Source organism: Tenrec ecaudatus, chromosome 13, assembly GCF_050624435.1.
Source record: "Tenrec ecaudatus isolate mTenEca1 chromosome 13, mTenEca1.hap1, whole genome shotgun sequence".
Lineage (NCBI taxonomy): Eukaryota > Metazoa > Chordata > Mammalia > Afrosoricida > Tenrecidae > Tenrec > Tenrec ecaudatus.
This window is the reverse complement of record NC_134542.1, coordinates 65,692,395-65,714,061: the sequence shown is the minus strand read 5'-3', so window position 1 is coordinate 65,714,061 and position 21,667 is coordinate 65,692,395. Positions and strand designations below refer to the sequence as shown.

The 21,667-nt window shown below is 45.3% G+C and overlaps 1 protein-coding gene across 4 annotated transcripts in view; it reads left to right on the top strand.

The window, feature by feature from the left end:
- MAP3K20 (mitogen-activated protein kinase kinase kinase 20) overlaps positions 1–21,667 on the top strand; it is a 193,851-nt gene that overhangs the window by 61,569 nt on the left and 110,615 nt on the right. For all 4 annotated transcript variants that reach the window (XM_075529211.1, XM_075529209.1, XM_075529212.1 and 1 more), the window contains exon 3: positions 13,205–13,292. In XM_075529211.1, the coding sequence (XP_075385326.1) occupies positions 13,205–13,292 (88 nt within the window). The remainder of the gene's footprint in view (positions 1–13,204; positions 13,293–21,667) is intronic.

The window sequence follows — 21,667 nt, the reverse complement described above, 5'->3', positions numbered from 1 at the left end:
AAAATGATTTTCGTTGCTACTTCATCACTGTCATTTGGCTACTGTTATGAATCAGGCGACCCCTGTGAAAGGGTCATTCGACCCCCAAAGGGGTTGCGACCCACAGATTGAGAACTGCTGTGTTAGACAGAGGAACTTATAAGACCGGTCCAGGGCCTTCAGGCCAAGGCATCCAGGGCTTTACTGAGTAGGCATGAGCCCAGATTAAGGGGCCTCCAGTGAGGTGGTCTTCATCTGGCACACATCCAGGCAAGCTCCTAAGGGAGGGAGACTGCCCCTCTCAAGACTGGCTGCTGAGGGCGTGGAGGGGCTCTCATTGTGAAGTACTCCACCCGAGGACAAGACTCATCACATCCAGGTTAACGGTCAGAAGGGATCCCATGGAGGCTTAATGCACATGGGGACTCGGCAGCAGATTTTGACTTTCACTGCCATCCAATTGCCTTCTTCTATCCAGTGCTCCGAATTTAGCTTGGAAACAGGACAGATCCAACTGCCTTTTGGGGTTATGGAGACTGACAGTACGGGAACAGAACGTGTCATCTTCCTCTCAAGGAGGAAGACTATAGGGCTAGAGGGTGTGGGCTGCCCACCTTGCAGTCCACAGCCCAGTGCATAACCCACAGTGCCACTGGGGCTCCTGGTTACAGTATTCCACCACCACCACCCACTGCCACGGAGCTGATTCCAACTCATACCGGCCCGAAAGAGGGTATCTGTGGCTGGACATTTTTACAGGAACAGACAACCTCATCTTCTTCCCTCCAAGCTGCTAGATGGTTTGAACCGATGACTCTGTAGTTAGCAAAGCCACTTCCTGAACTAGTGGGTCTTGATCTTCACTTGCAGAGGTTTTAAACATACACACTTGCACCCCAGCCCATGCCAATTTTGTAAGCAGTATGTAAACCAGAATGTTGGAGATGCAAATGACAATGAGTGAAGGCGGGCCAAGAAAAAGGATAAGATGCAACTATGTGAATGAGGGAGAGTGCAGGATAGAGACCCAAAGCCCATCTGTAGACAATTGGACATCCCCTCACAGAGGGGTCACAAGGAAGAGCTGAGCCAGTCAGGGTGCAGTGTAGCACTGATGAAACACACAACCTTCTTCTAGTTCTTTAATGCTTCCTCCACCCCCCCCCACTATCATGACCCCAATTCTACCTTACAAATCCAGCTAGACCAGAGCATGTACATGGGTACAGGTAAGAGCTGGAAACACAGGGAATCAAGGAAACACAGGGAATTGTGTGACACACAGGACCACTAATGAGAGTAGTGATACCAAGAGGGAGGGGCAGGGGGACGGAAAGGGGGAGCAAGGGGAACCCGATCACAGTGATCAATATATAACCCCATCCCAGAGGGATGCACAACAGAAAAGTGGGTGAAGGGAGATGGCGGGAAGTGTAAGACATGAAACAGAAAAATCAAATTTATAAATTATCAAGGGTTCATGAGGGGCAAAGGGTGGGGGAGGGAGGAAATGAGCTGTTAGCAAGGACTCAAGTAGAATGAAAATGATGATGGCAACATATGTACAAATGTGCTTAACACCATGGATGGGTGTGTGGATTGTGATAAGAGCTATGAGAGCCCCCAATAAAATGACTTTAAAATTAGAACCTTCAGGCTTAAGAAAAACTGAAGAAAATGTAAAATTAAAAAAAAATTCTAGCCTTCAAATGGCCTCTGCATAGAGGCTAGTGAAAAAGAGTTCATGGTCGGTGATGATGGGCAGTGGGTCGACCAGAGCTCAATCCAGGGGGAGACGGTTCGCTTTCATTCGGCCTTCAGTGGAGAAATGATACTTTACTGGTTAAGAGTGGAATTTCCTTAAAATGTGATTGCCGTCGAGGTCAAGGAAGGAAGAGTGAGGCTTCAAATCTCTTCCATCATTAAGATTTCATTGAAGCAGATGATCTTTTCTGCTCTTTGTGGGGTCTGTGCACGGGGAGGGGGAGGAGCAATCATTAAAAAGTCTGACAGACAGCACGCACATGCCGTTGTTATCATCCCTTGTTTATATTGACAGACTCAGAAATAATCTTTAAAAACCATTAATTTAGCTAAAGAATTTAGTTATTCAAGGTGCTGTCTTAATTGGTATCTACCAGATGCTAGAGGACTTTTCAGACTATTTTAAAATTGAAGTCGTCGCCTAAATTCTTCTAAATGCTTTCGCAGATTTCCATACTAAACGTGGCAAACATTTCTGCTGTGGGATGTAAAGAATCCAACTCTGCTGCATTGTGGGGGAGCGTTATAAAGCACTCGGGGATGTTCAGCTAATCAGGTTGTGAGAGTCGCTCAAATTCCTAACCGTCTAATTTTTGCACAGAGAGAGGGTACCTCACGCTGTGCCATTAACTGGTTGGATTAGCTGTAAATTTGGTTGTTGCTGCCTGTCCTGATGGCCCAGCGCCTGTGGAGAAGTAGAGCTTAGGTTTTGACTTGGTCCCGAGCAGCTGAGTGTTGGGAAGACATGGGAATCTCCCAGTGTCCACAGCGCTGAGGGGCTGTGAGGGAGTTGACCAGGAGTGTGGTTTCTCACTGCTCTGTAACCTGCTAAAGAACACGTTAGGGTTTTCCAGGCCTGGAAGGTTGTATAAGCTTAACATTCCATTCTGTATCTCAGATTAATTAGGCTGTAATGCCAAGAGGTGTGGCAGAGCTTTGAGATGACACTGCCTGCCTGTTCCATAACTGGTTTTACCGCTTACTGATTTGGGGCAAGTTTTTAAAAATGTGTCTAGGGCTAGCTTCCCTCCCCTGTGAGAGGTGGTCATCATAGGCCTTGGCTCATGGTTTGATGAGGATTTAAAGATTTAATCTACATGAAATACTTGTGAAGATCACAGTAGGTACTAGAAAAGTGCTGGCTATTATTTCTAGGAAGGAGACCTGTGGCACAATGATTAAGTACTGAACTGCTAACCGAAAGGTCAGCAGTTTGAGTCCCCCAGCCGCTCTTTGGGGGAAAGAAGAGGCATTCTGCCTCCAGAGAGATAGTCAGTCCCATTGGGTCAATACGTGTCAGAATCAACTTCATGGCACTGGATTTGGTTTATTTGGGTTAGTTATTATAGAAGTCTATAACACTTGGAATTTTTCTGAGTGAAGAATTCACGCAGAATTTTTCATTTGTGAAAAAATGTTTAAATGAAAGGACATGCTTTTATTACCTTTAAACATTTTTTTGAGAGGAAGGTGTATATAAAGACAGACATAGGAAACTTGGATTTGAATTATATTGCCAATATTTACTAATTTCCTGGCAAGTGAACTTCAGCAAATCCAATTTACTTTTTTCAACTCTTAAGTAGATGTGTGTGTGTGTGTGTGTGTGTGTGTGTGTGTGTGTGTGTGTGTAGTGGGTAAGGGCTTTGAAAGTGTTAAAGAACTTGATTGGGGTAAAAGCACAGTAAAGATGGAAAGTCAATTACAATACCAGGTTGTTGGGTGCTTCAAAGTGGTTGTGGCTCCTGGTGATGTGTTCAGAGGGCCGAAGCACCCCAGGCCCTGGGCCATTCTGGGCATTCCTTTCTTTGAGCCCAGTGGTGCAGCCATTGCATCCGTCCATCTCCTTGATGGACTTCCTCTTTGTTCAACGGCCTTGACCTTCTCCTTACTGAGCATGAGGTCTTTCTCTAGAGACTGCTGGTCCCTGCTGGTGACTACAGCCAAAGACGAGTAGGCCCTACCACCCTCGATTTCTAACGACCATTCTGGTTGTGTTTCTAGGACAGATTTGTGCATTTTTATAGCAGTATTCTTTGCTAATGGCATAATTCAAAGGTATCCATCCACTCTTTTCTGGTTTTCCTTACTCATTATCCAACTTTAGCCTGCGTTTGTGGCCATTGGAAATCCTATGGCTTGGGTCAGGTGTACTTTACCCTTTGAAGGCGACATCTGTGCTTTGAGCACTTTAAAGAGGCTTTCTGCAGTAGATTTGGCCAAAACAGTACTTTGTTGGTTTCTTGACTGCTGCTTCGGTCAGCATTGATTGTGAACTCAGATAATTAAATCCTTGACCACTTCAGTCTTCTCTCGTGTATCATGATGTTGCTTACTGGCCCACTTGTAGGGCTTCTTGTTTTCTTTGTGTTAAAGAAAGTCCTGGAATGAGGCTTCAAGTAAACCAATAAAAACCAGAACAAAACAGAAAAACTAACTCCGTTAATGTGTAATGTTCACGTGTACTCTGTTTTGAAGACTGTAGCCTTTGAACACTATCAAGTCCTCTTCATGGCTGTATCATATGTGTCACATGCATATCATGGGTTGAAGTCATAGGTCGATAATCTTCCTCCAAGTAAACTATTTCCATGGAATTCACTGCTAGAGGAGATCTGGATTTGCTCCTAAGTTGGACTCTCTTCTAAATGCTAAATCACTATGCCCCGGTGGCATAGCGGGTTACCGTTAGGAAGGGGGAGAGATGCCAGAGACCTGAATTGACATTGATTAAGCACCTGGTATTTTGTGGGCAATGAGGTAGGTAAGTCCCCATTGTACAAAAAAGACCTCAGGCCCAAAGGTGTTAAGTAACTTCCCCAAAGTCACTGAAAAAGAGACTCATACTTCAGAAGAGATCCTAATACAACACTGTTAATGACAGTAGTTTTATTTATCGAGAATTTATTGAACAGAAATGGGCAGAAATTTAAAGTATGAAGCAATCTGGGAGATACTTTTTGTCCAATCAAGTAATTTCCTAGGAGGAAAACTAGGCCTACAGTGGCTTTAAGGCTGTCCAATCTAGAGGTCTAATGTAAATGTGTATTTTTTTTAACCCTTCATCAGTTCACAGAAGCCCCGGTGGCGTAGTGGGTTACACAATCGGCCTCTAGCTACAAGGTCAGCATTTTAAAACCACGGGAGAAAGATGAGTTTTTTTGCTCTTAAAAAGATTCACAGCCTTGTAAACCCACAGGGGCAGCTCTGCTCTGTCCTATAAGGTCACCGTCGGTTGGAATCAACTCGATAGCAGTGAGTTCGTTTTGTGTTTTGGTTTGGGTTTAGGTTTTTATTAATTCACACTTGAAGCTTCTTTTCAGGCCTTTCTTTGGGGGAGATTGTCTGTGTAATTTTAGCACCAAGAGTGATCGCTTTAACCAAGTTACAGAAGTTGTTTGGTGGAGCGCTGGATTCTTCTGATGTGCGTTTTGGTGGCTCTGATTTCGCAACACAGGCTGTTGACAATGTATTTGACATTTCCTGTAATTTCACAGTGCGAGCACAAAGAAGGTAAAGCCTCTTAGCGTTTTTACGATTTGGGAGTTGTCTCTCAAGTCCCCAGTCTTCCCTCTCCACTGTTTGCTTCATTCAGCTGTAGGCTCCCTCCTCTCTCGCCAGGCCTGTCTGCCCGCAGTTGGGCATGTGCTTAACTAGGGAGCAGCGCGATCCCTGGAGGCACGCCCAGCTCGTCTCAAAATGATTGCCGGGTGGGGTGGAAAGTCGGCTGCAGCACACCAGCAACGCCACTGAGCTATGGGAGACTTCCCAGCACTGAGGGTGCTTAGAATAAACGTCTCCGGTGACTCCATCGCGGTTGTTCTAGGAGAGTGAGCAGAACGACTGCTCTAGTTTTTTTAACTTCCAAGCCAAATCTTTGTGATATCAGACATCATTTGGAATAGCGTACGTATGACATCATGGAAGCGTAATTCAGCACGTTCCGCCTGCTTTATTGCTCCGAATAGTTCTGGGGCATCTTTTGAACGAGGACCTGCAGGCTGGCAAGGTTTGCTGCCTGTCCCGTGACCATTCACGTGAATAGATGGTTCTCCTTAAGTCTACAGTGACTAGGAGCAAGACCCGAGATACTCTGGTGGTTAAATAAATACAATATCTAAAATCATTGCAGCGTGTTTTTGAAGTTGTGGGTCTAGCATTTTCAGGAGTAGAGGGGCCAGAATTCTATCTTGCCACCCAGGTATGAACCAAGTTTCTCTGTTTATTTTAGGAAAAACACGCCTTGCTATTATATTCTTAGGGTTTAAGAAAACTACAATGAATTGAAGAGAATTTCCTTAGCCTTGACTTGGTCTAGACCCATGGCTGGTCCCTTCATTCTGATTGATGCACAGTGACCCTATCGGGTAGACGACAACTGTCCCGTGTGATTTCCTATTCCTTATGGAAGCAACCGACCGCCGCTCTCTGTTTCCCAAACGGACTCCGGGAAACAGCCAAGCAGTTCACCCCTGTACCTCCACAGCACCTTTGACTTGGACCAGATCCGTGTTTCCTAAAGTGGGCACCACTGTCCCCCTGGGGGGCACTGGAACCAAAGGGCTCCAGAAGCAGATACCTGGCACTTGATCCTGGATTCTAGACTTTATTCTGGATTAAAAAGACTAAGAAAAAGTTTTTAATTGCCAGGGTAGCATCGAATAGTTTTGGGGGATTTTTTGCTGATAAGGGGGAAGTAGGTCAACCCTATCTGAGGACTAGCTCTTGGACTTTGTGATGTGGTGTAGAGAAATCTTTTCTGGGCGTGGAGACTTAGAATCCGATCGCAGTGGACTTCAGAATTAGAGCTTGTAGAGAAGGGCCGCCCTGCCGACAATCTTCCCTGGAAGAGCTTTGGCCTTATAGACTTAGAACTACTGGGTTGTGTTTTTCAAAATCAATTCTCAATACTTGTTTAAGTGCCATCATTCTGGATTCTGTGGGGACAAAGATCAGAGCAATACTTACCGTCCCGAAAGACCAGCGGCTTTGACTCTCAGAAGCCCTCTGGACCGCGAGAGGCCTGGCTCTGTTGCTGCGGACATTGTGACACTGGGCTAAGAAGCGGGGAAAGGTGTGCCGCAGGTCAAGGAAGTAGCGCCAACCTGAAATGTAGCTCCACCAGGGCCACTATCAGCACATGGCACAGGAGGGTCAGCAGTGGTCTCAAGGAGAACGATGGGTGTGGCAAAGCTGATCCACCTGCTCACGAGACATACCTGTTCGCCGTGGCTGACCCTGCCAGTATTGGAAATACTAACGGCACAGCTTCCACCATCACAGCAACATGCAAATACAACCAAGTGTTGGGATGTAGCTTAAGTAGCTCATATTATGGAGAGCCTGGATGGTACATGAGGAGCCCTGGTAGCATAATGGGTTATGTGTTGGGCTTCTAACCACAAGGTCATCAGTTCAAAACCACCAACATCTCTTCAGGAGATATGAGGCTTTTATTGCCAACAAGATGTGCAGTGCTTCTTTGCCATACTGGGTCACTATGTGATGAGTTGCATTGACATAGATGGATTATGTTGAGTTGGGTGGTGTGTGTGGTTTGGCAGTTTGAATTCAATTCACCCAGCTGTTCCACAGCAGAAAGGCCTGGTGAACTGATTCCACAATGATTGTTCCCCAAAGGACCTTATGGTGCAGTTCTACTCGATAACATACGGGTTCACCATGAGTTAAAATCAACTCAACCCCAACAGGTTTGGTGTTAGAGGTTTTAAACCATGTCATGTTTGTAAATGACAGAATGCACATGTACACCAGCAAGTCATGTTGTAAATGACAGAATGCACATATACTCCATCCAGTTATGTTGTAAATGACAGAGTACACATGTACCCCAGTCAGTCATGTTGTAAATGACAGAATGCACATGTACTTCAGCCAGTCCGCACACCCTGGCGTTTTACTTTCTCTCTGCCCTGTTCATAGTAAGCCTTGGACAACAGAGACACTCTATGATGACCATTCGCAGACAATGTCCTTATCAAATACTCCTTGTCTGTTCATTCTGCAGATATTATTGAGAGCTTTCTTTGTGTAAGATATCTGCCCTCATGTAGTTACTATACTGGATATTTTACAAAATGAGTAAAGACCATTTCCAAAAGGGAAGGAGGCCATGGGAACAGGTGTGAGGAGAGGAACATCATTTAACAAAATGCTGAGCCAAGCACTGAGTGTGTTGAAATTAATGTGGGGAAAGGCCATTTCCCATGCCGCTGGTCCCATCACCTCTCGGCACCTAGTCTACTCCGGGAGAGCCTGTCTGAGCACTAGTTTCTCCCTGATCCATGCCAGGAGAACCACAGCTCAGAGGTTTATATAACTCGTTTTTGTATTTTTTTCCTGACACCCTCATAGGGAGAATCAGAAATTTTATACAAATAAATGAATATTTTATATTTATATTCTTGATTCATCTCACATATACCACACGCATATGCTTTTTATGGTTGTAAAAGTTCTATAGGCATATAGGAAAGGATTCAGGAAATAGAAATTAAAAATTACATATGCTCTTTCTTCTGTTAATGTTAGATCACTACAATTTTTTTTCTCAGTCTCCTCTGTATAGAATTTTTTTTTAATTGAGAATGATCTGTGTCTTGGGCTGGGTTTGCTAGAGAAGAAAAAACAGTGATGTTTATCTATGTATAAATAGAGAAAAAATCTAGGTAGTTTCCTAGATTTCCTAGATTTCCAAGTCTTTGAGTCATAGCTGTGAGGACTGATGAACTCAAGTTGGACAGAAAGACCAGAGGATGTTGGGTACACAGGCAGATGAAGTCAAGGTCACAGGTCAGGCTTGTGTCTGCGGTGGCAAATGAACCCAAGATGGGCAGGCCTTTGATGACTCCCAGGATTGGCAGACAGTATGGGAGGCCATTGGCTCAGGGCCAAAGTTGATGAGCCAAATACAGGATATAGACTTAACAAACAAATAAAGTAAGCTTTTCCACAGTGTCCTTTTATTGGAAGGAGGCCACACCTCCAATTAAGACTTCCTTTTAATTGTAGAGCTGTGAACAGAGTAAAGGTGTTATATTCTACCCTAATGGCATCCCATTATGGGAGCTTACAACCGACTGGCTTTGATTACATTGTGTTAAGTCAGGTCTTGGGAGTCTAGTAGGGCTTAACTGCCAGAACACTGAGTCTCCTCATCTGCCAAGTTAGCACAAAACCTAACCATCACCATCTCACTTCTTGAAGTTTGGGGATCATTCTGACCCGGGACCATGTTGCTAATTTAAATACAGCAGCCTTTGGGAGAGCCTTTGACTATGGGGATCCTGTGTCCTCTGAAAGCCTACGTGAGCCATTTTTGTTTATCTGCCCGTCATGCTGGGATCAAATCATGGCATCTTAGAATTGATGCGGACTGCAGAGGCCAGGGTACATGATGTCACATACTCCAGATGACAAGGAGGAGCAGTTGACTTTGTGCTCAGCAGATGTGTACCTTGGGTACTTTTAACACGTACCTCGTTGTCAGTACCATGTCCCAGAAAGACTGGATCTTGTGAGGCACCCACGCCTGCTGCTAACTGGAAGGAAATCGCTGTTGACAGCCAGGGGAGAAGCCTGTTCTGAATATAATATGTGAGTGAAGCCTGCTAGCCTCATGATGTGGGTCTTCATAAACTACTTTATAGATTGCTTTTATTCTATATTGATCGGGGCTGCTGTCAGTATCTTTACTTTCACAAAAGGAACTCAGTCTATTTTTAATATACTTATCTCATAAATACATATGTGCTGAATCTATAGAATCTAAAAAAATGTAGCACAAGCTTTAAAGGCAGATTCTTTATGGATTTCTGGCAGCTCACCAAAATTAAAGAAACTTACATTTGAAATTAGGATGGAAAAGTTTTGAACTGAGGAAAAGGAGTTTTCTCTGAAGCTGGACATGCAAATTAATAAAAAAAAGTTTATTTTTTAAACCTTTGAAAGTGCTTTCAAGGGAGGAAATTAAGACCTCGATGTCGACCTATTCTTCATATCTTTGAGCAATCACAGGAAGATATTGACTAACTCGTGGAAACATGCCAAACTGAGCTGAATGGTGCATTTCTCTCCGTGTTGGTTCTGGTAGATGATTCCTATCAGATTGGTTCCAACTCATGGTGGGTGTATATACAACCAAACAAAACACTGTCTGGTCCTCACCACCCTTAAACCATTGCTATGTTTCAGCCCACTGCGTCAGTCCATCTCATTGAGTATCACTCTCTCTGTCACTGACCATCTATCTACTCTACCAAGCATAATGTCCTCCTCCAGGGACTGGTCCCTCCTGATCCCATGTCCTGTCCTCCTTCCCTCGCCCTTCCTCCAAGACAGACGTGTTCCTGTATTTATTCAGTATCTCTGCCAGCACCGTACATAATTCCGGGACGTCCGTTCTGCTCATCTCCCTTCTTTGTGGGTGGGCTTTCACATGTGGATGAGGTCTGAGAGTACCACGCCGGGGTCAAGCCCACCTTAATGCTCCAAGTGCTCTCTTTACCCTTTAGAAGAGGTTTACCGCATTGTAGTTTCCCAATCCAGTGTCTGGCTTTTTTACTGCTGCCTCCATAGATGTTGACTGTGGGTCCAAGTAAATGAAACCCGTCCACGGCTTTGAGCTCATCTCGCCTTCTCCGCGTGTGGCTTTTGAGTCCCGCTGTCAGGACGTTTATTTTCTTGATGCCAGTGTGCAATCCGTCCTGAAGATGCAATCTCCTCTTCTTCAGGACGTGCTTCAGCTCCTCATCCGTTTCAGCAGCATCTGCATATTGTAGGTTGTTAGCAAGTCACTGCCCCGTCGGTGCTCTGCGGAGTCGGAGAACCTTCTCTAGTGACTAGATGGCCTTGGCAAGTCCCTTCCTGAAGTCCAGTGCGGGCACAGATCGAGTACATACGATGACAAGATTCAACCCTGATTCACACCTTTCCTGATTTTAAACCATGCCCCCCTTGTTATGTTTTAATGACTGCCTCTTGGTCTAAAGAACTGGTTCTGCTTGCGCCCAATGACGTGTTCTGGATGCCCTTTATTTGCCATGTTATCCCCAATGGGTCATCATCACACAATCAAATGACTAATCAATGTCTTTGGATCATGGCATTGGAAAAGAATATTTGCTATACCATGAACTGCCAGAGGAATGGACAAATTGGTCTTGGAAGTAGGGATTGCTCCTTAGAAGCAATGGAACATCGGTCAGTAAAGTCAGTAAAACAGAGGTAAACATCTTTCTCGTATTCTACATAATCAACGAGATTCCCGAGCAACGATATCCCTAGTTTTGTATTCTCTTCTGAATCCCGCTTGGAGTTTTCTGTGTTCCTGCAGATGACCCGCTCCCACCATTTAAAAGCTTTCCCAGCATAATTTTACTCTCATGTGCTGTAATGATATTGTTCCAGAATTTCTGCATTCCCTGGAATCACCTGCATTCCCTCGAATTACCCTTCCCGTCAGCTGGCCAACGAGCCGTCTTGCATGGTTGGTGGCGGAGATGAACTTGTGCTTCCTGTGTTGCATTCATTGGTTGAGACACCAGAGTTGGTGTTCTGTCAGTTCCTGGAGCCTTGCTTGTCATCAGTGCCTCTGTTGCCGCGTGGACTGCTTCCTTTGGTACCATCAGTTCTTGGCCATATTCTTCCCATGAATTGCTTGAATGTTGACCAATTCTCTTTGGCACCCAAATCAAGAATGTAGCCCCCGTGCTGTTGAGTCGAATCCGCCTCAGAGCAGCCCTGCAGGACAGAACCCAAGTGTCCCGTGGGCTTCCTAGGCTGGGACCTTTACGATGCCGCTTTCTCCAGGGTAACAGCCCTGCCCAGCTGAGGGCTTAGCTACTGCATCGTTCAGGTTCCTTCTTCCTGTATGAACCCTTAGAGATTCTAGATACAATAAAACCACCCACAAAATGCCCAGTTCTTCCCCAGATCTATGAGCAGAATAAAGCACCCCCCATGCTTCCCCCTAGGAGAAGGTCAGGAGGAGCAAGGAGGAATAAATAAGGGCAGGCTGGCGGGCAGGTGCTAAGGAGCCCCCGCTGGAAATCAACCCAAGTGTTCCCATCTCACTGCAGCCAGTTGTCTCATCGGAGGAGACGTGTTTGTGCCTTCATAAGGAAAGCACGGTTAGACCTTTTGTGGCTAAGCTTTTGGTTATTCTCACTTTTATACCAGATCGAGAGCCCTTCTTTTAGGAAGCATTTCAGAGCTCAAATTAAAGTTGGTTCACTGGGAAGGTGCGGGGATCCACTTCCAAAACTCAGCCCATGAAACCTCTGTGGACCACACCAGTCCAGTCCAGAGCCATCGAGGGGATGCGGGCCAGGCACCATTTCCATTCCATTGTTCCCAGAGCAGTCCATGAACAGTTAAAAACCCTTATCCGAACTTTGCGGTAACTGTCCACCTGTGGGAAGAGGTCAGATGCTCACAGGCATCCTCCCTGAGGGCGATCAGTTGCCAGACTGCAGTGGGCCCCACTCCCTGCTGTTAAGTACAATGGACGTCTGCCTTCACTATCTGGTTCCTGTAGGTGGGGTTTACACGCTACTGATAATGGTTCCTATGGAGACCCAGAGAACAGGTCAAAGTTAAGCTGCCATCCTAAATCTAGGATCCGCCCATCTTATCACATGTATACCCCCAATCCCTCCTCTTCCTATTGTGTGTATGTCCCTAGACCACCCCCTCTCATTACTGTATTACCTGTAGCACAGCCCCTTCCTGTGACGTATGTCCTCACCTGTAATTCGGGGGCTTGCATGTCCCCAGAGGATATAAAAAGCCTGGGCTAGCATTAAAATCTCTCTCTCCCTCCAGGTAGACCACCAAGCAGGGATGAGCATGCTACTATGAATCGTGTCTGACTCCATTTATTTCAATACTTCTCTTCTATCTCTTATGCTCTCTATAACTTTACTATAATCTATACTTATTATCGCTGTACAATTGCACCTACCGGACCCGTAGTGATGTGTTAGGGGCTGGCTTCCCCTGACATCCACCCAACCAGTACAACATCTATTCTGATGTGGCCTCCCCAAAGAGCCATTCTGCAGAAAACAATCTATCTGCCCATTAGGCAAAAGGCTAATCTGTAATTGAATATGATCAGTCCGTCCCCGCCCCCCAGGCCTGGTGTGTTCTCTCCCCCCATCTGTCCTCCCGGCCTGCTGGCCAGAGCCTCTTTGTCTGCCTCTTCGTGACTTAGTTTCCAACATGGATTTTCAGAAGCCTTCGATGAAATATTTTAAACTTTACACATTGCCACCAAAGACGGCATTTTTCCAGTATCTCATACTTGTTGAGCACATATATCTTCGTCAACATATGTCTGAAAAGAGCAAACAGAAGGGCTGTGTTTTTAGACTGGGAAATGTGGAAATTTTTGTTGTTGTTTTCGTTATTGGTAACACTGCCTTTTCTTTTTCAACAGGCAGAAATCCTCAGCGTCCTCAGTCACAGAAACATCATCCAGTTTTACGGAGTCATTCTCGAACCTCCCAACTACGGTATCGTCACAGGTGGGAACTCTTGATCTGACTTCGTACTTCCTCCGATTACCCAGCTTTAGGTTCCGTAATATGCTAAAATGCTTAATATTCGGTTCAGTTATGAATTGTGTGCTACTGTCAGATGTCACTTTTGTTGCCATAAAGCATTAATAAAACTGATTATATCAATATAATTAAGAATGGTGTTCCCACTTCTACCCACGTTTAATTGTGCTAATTATATCTGCGCAAATGCTATTTGAATGCACTTGCAGCTGCAATACCAATATTTAAAGGTGCCATTTAACTAAAATTTCATTTAATTAGCTGAAATGAGCGATGCTTTTTGTAACTCTGTGACCTTTTGCAAATTAGGATTTCTTGAGCGAGTCACATTGTAATTCTTTGTAAGACATTTTAATCCCATTAGGGCAGACTTTGTTCAAGGCCTTGGACTTGAGGATAATATTTTTTAGGTTTGGCCATTGGAGATGGTAATGACCTTGATCTAAATCATCACATAATTTGGAGCAGCAGCTTATAACTATAGTCGAACTATCCTTCCCCAAAAGGAGCACGGTGGACGTTTACCACAGAAAGACACATTTTCATACTCAGTGCTCGTACGAGGCACGATCCAGTGACAGTGCCGTTGGTCTGTAAGGTATCATCCTCAATTTTACAATGAGTCCCTTTAATCAAGTTCTTTAGCATGCCTTTTTTGAGGCGGAGGGGTTGTTAAAACATAAAACCTTAGTTCAACTACGGTGGTGATAAGAGCTTGGAATGCCTTTGTGGAAAATAATGAAATGCTTCCAATAAAAAGGATTTTCTTAGGTACCTTTCTTAGTAGTAAGGAGCCCTCGTGGCATAGTGGCCTCGACTTGGGCTGCTAATCACAAGGTCAGTAGTTCGAAACTAACAGCCTGACGTAGGTTCCTCAGCCTCAGAAATACACAGGGGCAGTTCTTCTCCATCCTCTCTGGCCTCGGTGGGATTGGCTCGGTGACAGTGAGTTCAGAGGGGTTTCTTAGATGCTATCTCACCATCACTATTAGATCAACTCACTCACTGCCATTGGGTCAATGTCGACTCTTAGCCACCACATAGGTCAGGACAGAACTGCTCCGTGGGTTTCCCACACTGTAACTCTTTACAGAAGTAGAAAGCCCATCTTTGGCCCTCAGAGTGCCTGGTGGCTTCGAACTGCAGACCTTGCAGCTAGCAGCCTACCACGTAACCACTGTGCCACCAGATCTCCTCAGTCTATGACACAGGTAAAATAATTTCTATTTACAAATAAGAAACTGAAGCCTTAAATTTTTAGCTTTCCTAAGGTCCCCCAGCTAGCAGGAGACTCACGGTAAATAGTGTACATTTCTCAGGTTGTTTTTAACAGAAGCACCTCTTCTTGGATGCACACTAGGTCCTGGAAGGCTTTGAGCATCTTGGTTGTTAAATTCAAAGAGACGCGATCTTCTAGCTCTAGTCTGACGTGCTTCTGTTCTTCCTTGTTGCTGGGTACCAACAAGTAGATATTTGATGCATAGCGGCCCTGTGTGACAGAGTTGGTTTGCCTGTGAGGTTCCTTGCAGAAGAACATCCTCAGATCTTTGTCCTGTGGGGCTCCATCTCCCAGCACTGAGGTTAGCGGCCAACCTCCTAACTATGGGGCCACCAACGCAGCTTTCCTCCTCTTTACACACCGGGTTGTTTTATCCCCAATTTGCTACCATTTCTTTCCTGTCTCCACTTAGCTGCCATTAGACTGTCCCTGAAATGAAAGGCGCTGTCATGTTTATCTAGAGCCCGAGAGTAGCTCAGACGGTTAGCTGCCAGGCGCTCGGTGGTGCAGTAGCTGCACACGGTGGGAAGGGCCCCGCCACCAGCTGCTCTGCGGGAGAAAGACTGGCCTTTCTCCGAAACCCACTGGGGGCCGCTTTGAGTCAGCCCTCACTCCAGGGCAGTGAGTTTGGTTTGGGAAACCACACTTAACCTTTTGGGTCAGCGTTCTGATTGAACGCTTCCCCGTGACACCCCGACCCCCTTCCTTTCCTAGTGCGTTGCACTGACCCTCCGGCTGTGTTGGCCCCACAAACCCCGTGTGTGGAGCGAGTCATCCTCAGCTACCGGATGCCGGTGCGATGTTCCGAAGAGATCCAAAACTCTCCTTTTCGTCTTAGACCCCGGGTTGGCATGCAGTTCTTTTTGAGAAGAAAATCTAGCTTAGCTAACTCAATGGGATCTTGTGAGGTTGTCAGTTTCTTGAGGACTGGCGATCAGGAAGAGTGAAAGGAGCGAGGCGGCCATGGTGTGCGTTCCTGCGTCAGCAGCTGACTCTCAGTTCCAGGGAGAAGGGCAGCTTCTTGGCTCCCGGCCATCCCGGAGCTTCCCAACCAAAAGAGGGAGAAGGACTCCAAGCCGGTTGATGAATGCGTGTGATTTTATTATTTATACTCGGCCAGCCCATCCGTAATCCCATGCCTCCCTCTAGACTTCTCTGCTCTTACGTGTCCTACCCCGAATCTTCCGTTATAATTGTTTAGTTGGGCTTTGGGTCTCTATGCCTTCCCCTGTAGATAAACAGACTGCTATTAACATTAAACATTTCTTTAGAACAGCACATTTCAGAGCTGTGAGGTAATTGTGTATTCATAATTCTTTGATCAGCTCAGAAGGTCAAATAGTAAAGAGAACCTTTTAGTCAACTTTCTTGTGTTTTACTTTTAGAATGTGTTGATTTTATATGGCTACCTTTGTTCCCAGTGATGCGGCTTTCAAGTAAGCCAACTGTGTGTTCATCGGCATCTGCCAGAGAAACACGTGTGCTTTTTGACCAATCTCCTGTAGCATAAACATCAAGCATGCTCTCTGCATGGGTAGCAGTGCATGCACCATCAGAGCCGAGCTTGGAAGTGAAAAGGTCAGGCGGACACAGCAGGATGGAGCTTAACTTGTTTCTTGAGGTATACACCAAGCCAGCTGCCTTCGTGTCTGTTTCTGCAGGACAGAGTAGATCTGCCCCGTGGGTTTCCAAGACTGCAGTGTGGTCAGAACCACATGGCCACATCTTTCTGCCACGGAATCTGGTCCGTTTGATCTGCTGACCTTTCAGCTAACCACTGTGTCACCAAGTCTTCCTTTGAAATGAATGCAATTAAGGATTAGTGTGAGGGAAGAAAAAGAGACCCTTAGCCTACCTTGTGGACCCTCATGAGATCCGCCGTCTTGCTCGGCTGCTGGGGGTTCTGAGGCAGAGAGGAAATGGATAGAAATCCAAAACCACAAGTAAACAATTATAACCAAAGATTTGGGGTAGGATACGTAAGAACAGGGATGCTAGAGGGAAACGTGGAATTAAGGATGGGCTGGCTGAATGTAAATATTGAACTGAATGGCTTGAATTTTTTCAAAGAAAAGGCGGTTGCAGCTGCAGCTATGGTCACTCATTGCAGGGTCTTGGCCCAGTGGTATACTGGATGATCAAAGGAATGGGCCTCGGGAAATAGGAGATCATGGTGAACTCCTGTCGTGCACTGAATTGTGTCTCCCAAAATATGTGTTAACTTGGCTGAGTCATGATTCTCAGTAGCTTAACAGTTGCATATTGATGTTATGTGGCAGTTACGTAATGATTCTCATGATGCAATAAACCAATAAGAGGATTAAGGGTGGAATGGAGCACCCTTAGACCCATCACAGCCTTGAGCTGATGTAAGGGGAGTTCCCTGGGGTGGGACCTGCAACCTTTGATGCTACAAGAGATAGAAGTTGATAGAATTGAGCTCAGTAGAGAGGCCTTCTACCTCCAAGAATGAAGAACTGAGTGTGGAGTCGTGTATCATTTGGACCTGGGGTTCCTGCTCTGAGCAACTCTTAGGCCCAGGGGAAGATTGCTGTCAAGACACATGGAGAGCTCCACGGACTGCCAGACTCACAGATGCTGAAAGGAAATAAGAGCCCTTACTCAAAGTCAATAGCTAGAGAAGGCCTTCTCCCAGACACAGCCCTCTGAATTCGGACTTCTAGCCTCCTTACCTGTGAGGAAAAAATACCCCAAACCCGCTCACTGCCACATGAATCGATTCTGACTCATAACTCAAAGTTTACAGCCATCTCGTGGATTCTGACTCATAGCAACCCTATAGGACAGGGTAGAGCGGCCTCTGGGTTTGGGAGCCTGGATCTCTTCATGAGAATAGAAAGCCTTGTCTTTCTTCCATGGAGCGGCTGGAGGTTTCAAACTGTGGACCTTCTGGCTAGCAGCCTAAGCAACCTTATGTGGCTCCCTAGTGTAAGACTGTATATCTTAATAGGGACAGAGCCATTGCCTTTCTCCTGTGAAGTGCCTGGTAGGTTTGAACTGCTGACTTTCTGGCTAGCAGCCCAAAGTGTAAGCAAGCATGCTGCCAGCACCCCACTCCATGACAGTAGCACTGGATAACAAAGACAGATTCATAGAGGGGTGACGTGATTTCTCTGTGGACCAGTTTTCTTCCTCTGACAGTGAAGGGACTAGAATACAAGATCTCCAGGGGGGAGTGTACGTGTGCACGTGTGTACGTGTGTATGTGTGCACGTGTGTACGTGTGCATTGGTGTTTGGTGAAACTGCTCATTGGGGCACCTAGGGCAGAGCCCAAGAGGAGGCTGCATTGTGTTTTCCTGGCAAGGGAAGTAAATATCTTGCCCCTAGATCCCCCAAGAAACGGAGTGGCGACAACCTTAGGTTCCAAACCAAAAGAAAAGATCGAATAATTAGGTGCCACCTTTTTTTCTGTACAACTCTGCTTCCTTGGTTCCTTCCCTGTAATAGTACTCGAGGGCCTTTCAAGGCGTGGCCTGAGATTACCCTGGCGGGGGCAGACAGGACAGAGTTGTCAGCTATTAGATCAACATAGCTCTTTGCTACAAATTAAGGAACAAAGTATCTAAAAATAAAGGATTGCAGTTTCAGAGAATGTAATTTAGGATACCAGAGACCAAAGGATTTACAACTGTGTGTTTAGGGACTGATGTTTATCAACTCCAGTTTCCCCCCCTTCTCCTCTACATGCGCCTTCTCATGATTTTCAAAAGATACTACATGATGTGTTAGCAGGTCCACATTCTCGTTTGCCTCAGCCATGAAAAACATCATTTTTAAGTGCCCAATCTCATTTCCTTTAACTTGATTTATTTTTAAGCACAGACACATAATTTGCATGAGTGCTTTGATATTTATTAGTCTTGTCTTAATGCCACATCTTATTATAACAAACCCCAGATAACTGCCCAAATCCATTTGTTCTGTTAGTTATAATCCAAACTAAGTTTAGTCTGGGAGCTATTTTATTATAAAGAGATGTTCCTGATTCCACAGTGCTGACTACGTGTCTATATTTTTCAAGATCAGCTCTTGTTATCACGAAACTCAAAGGGGAAAACGATTTTCACACTCAAAAGGAAAATACTTGCATAATATGGTTCTCCGTGACCTTTTATGAAGAATGCAATTTCATTAAGAAATACTTCATACCGAAGCCCAGTACACCACTTCCTAGGAACAAATTAAAGGGGTGGAAATACATAGAGTGTGTGTGTGTGTGTTTAAAAGATAATATAATTTTGGAGGGGAGAGGGCAGGGAAGCTGACCCCTCACCTGACAATGGAGAAGGAAAATCAAGGTAACAGCCGCGGGCTGAGTCCTGTGAAGCAGTTTCAGAAATGCCTGCATCCTCCCACCATTCTTTTTATCCATTCTGAATCCTTCCTGGGACCACTGTCCTTCCATGGCACTCGACTTCCCTGATGGACTTGATCATGTGTTGCAGTGGCCACACAGAAAATACTCAGTCATTCTGGGGTTTATTAGGAAAGTAACAGATTACAATTGAGGATCACAAAAGACTATAAAGATACAGCCTTCAGTCAGGACAGGCTCTTCTTAACTTCTCTCTGGCCTTCACCCTCCCTTCCAACTCCGCAGCCTCTGTTTTACCTGCACAAGTATTGCAGAACTCCTTAGCTCTACCAACAAATGTCCAGAGGCACCCCACTCCACCAGTATGCTTTGGCATTCACCTCTGCAACCCTACATTGGCAGCCCTAGATCCACTGGCAATTGCCCAGAGGCATTTGCCCCCACCAACAAGCTACTTGCCAAAGGGTGTTCAGCTTTCTGACTTGGTGTACAAATATCCTGGTTCTGTGCTGTTGGTTCCCTACCACCACTTCCTGCTGCCTTGTGTCTCTAGTGTCTTCACTGTCTTTTGTCTCTGTCGGGCTAAGTCAAGGGGGTTCTCAGTGCAGGCATCTTGGGTCCAAAGGACACACTCCACTCCTGGCTCTCTTTTTATGGTGGTCGTAAGATCTCCCTTTCTGACTCTTGATGGCTTGTTTTAAGCCATCCCTCATATTGACCAACCCCCATATTGGGTGTGTTAGTTTGGGTGGACTAGAGAAACAAATTCATAGACACTCATATATGTATAAGAAAAAACTTTATATGCAAGAGCAGTTCAATGTTGAGAAAACATCCCAGCCCAGTCTGGATCAAGTCCATAGGTTCCACATTAGCCCATATGTCCAATACCAATCTATAAAGATCTCTTCAAACTCACAAAACACATGCAATGACACCGACTACAGGAAGGTCACAGGCCAGTGGTTGGAAAGTCTTGTGGATCCAGTGGCAGTGTTAGCATCTCAGTGCTGGCATGGGTCTCCAGGCTGTAGAGTAGCTCCATGTGTCCTGTCAGCAGAAACTGAGTGAGTGTGTGTCCCACCTCGCCTCTGTGAGCAATTTATCTCTTTAGCGCTTCCAAATGAGGTCATCAAGCAGCGACCTGATTGACTGGCTAAACTCCACCCTGTCCACTCTCAATAGTCTCAAATTGAGAACAGATGATGTAACTACCACATTGGGGTTCCACATACTTTATTTGCCTGGTCCCACCCCCCACAAGGGTGCTACGTACCTTATTTACATTCTTAACAAGCTGTCCAAAACTGTTGTTGGGCCACAGGTACCTCATATTTGCATAGTCTCCATTTGGTGGAATTACAAAGACTGTAGCTACAAGGATCCTATTAAACATCCACTATACTATAAGACCATAAAAATGAATGAATGAAATTCCTACTTCCAATAGTTACTATTTTAGTTTACCTACACACATCGTTAAGACCACGTTGTAGATGAAATGCCCTTTGAGACAATTTCATTTCATCATGAAGCCTCCACATCCATGTAGTCTTCAACATCATTTGACCCACTTTTTATCTTTAATACAGTTTTCAGAATATACCTCCTTTGTCTTCCTTCAGATGCTTGAAATATAGTCGTTTCTGGATCTCTGTATGATGCTGTCTTAAGGTACAATAGCCAGGCATACCATTAGGAGTGCTGGATGTTGCAGTTCTGACTTCTAACACCTTTGTTGCTGGCACTGGACCAAGCCTTTTAGTAATAACATAGTCAAGTGCATCTCTTCTCTGCCCTTCCGTTATCTAAGATGATAATACTGTAGATGGACATATTTACAACCATATCTGTATTGCTGTCTTCAAAAGCACTCTACACTTGCAATGAGGTCTTAGAGTTCCAGGAATAGAGGGAGCCCTGGTGGTGGGCAGAGTGGTTATGCATTGTCTGCTAACCGCAGGGTCAGAAGTGTGAAGTCCCCAGCCACATAGGAGAAAGACGAGCCCTGCTCTAGAGAAGAGTTTAATTGCCTCAGAAACCCACCAGGGCAGTTCTACCCTGTGCTATAGGGTCGCTCTGAGTCAGCATCAACTCATGGCAGTGAGAGTGAGTTTTAGGAATGATTCTTTATCTAGGTTCAACTTTTAATTTTGTGTGTGTGCCTTTATCCCTTAAAAATGAACTTTGATGGGAGGGCTTGATCAAGGGCAGTGTAGCCAAGAGGAATTACTGAAACCCGAGTGAAGGCCAAACATGATAGTGGGACAAGAGGAAAGTAAAAGGAAATAGAGGAAAGAACTAGGAGGCAAAGGACATTTATAGAGGTCTAAATACAGGCATGTATATATGTAAATGTATTTTTATATCATGATAGGGAAACAGATCTCTGTACATATATTTATTTGTTAAGTTGTAAAGCAGGAGACGGACATTGGGCCTCTGCTCAAGTCCTCCCTCAACGCAAGAACACTTTGTTCTAATAACCCGGCATTCTGTGATGCTTACCTTCCCAACAAGATCACTGAAGACAAAATAGGTGCATAAGCAAATGTGGTGAAGAAAGCTGATGGTGCCCGGCTATCAAAAGATACAGCATCTGGTATCTTAAAGGCTTGAAGATAAACAAGAGGCCATCTAGCTCAGAAGCAACCAAGCCCACATGGAAGAAGCACACCAACCTGTGTGATCATGAGGTGTCGACGGGATCAGGTATCAGGCA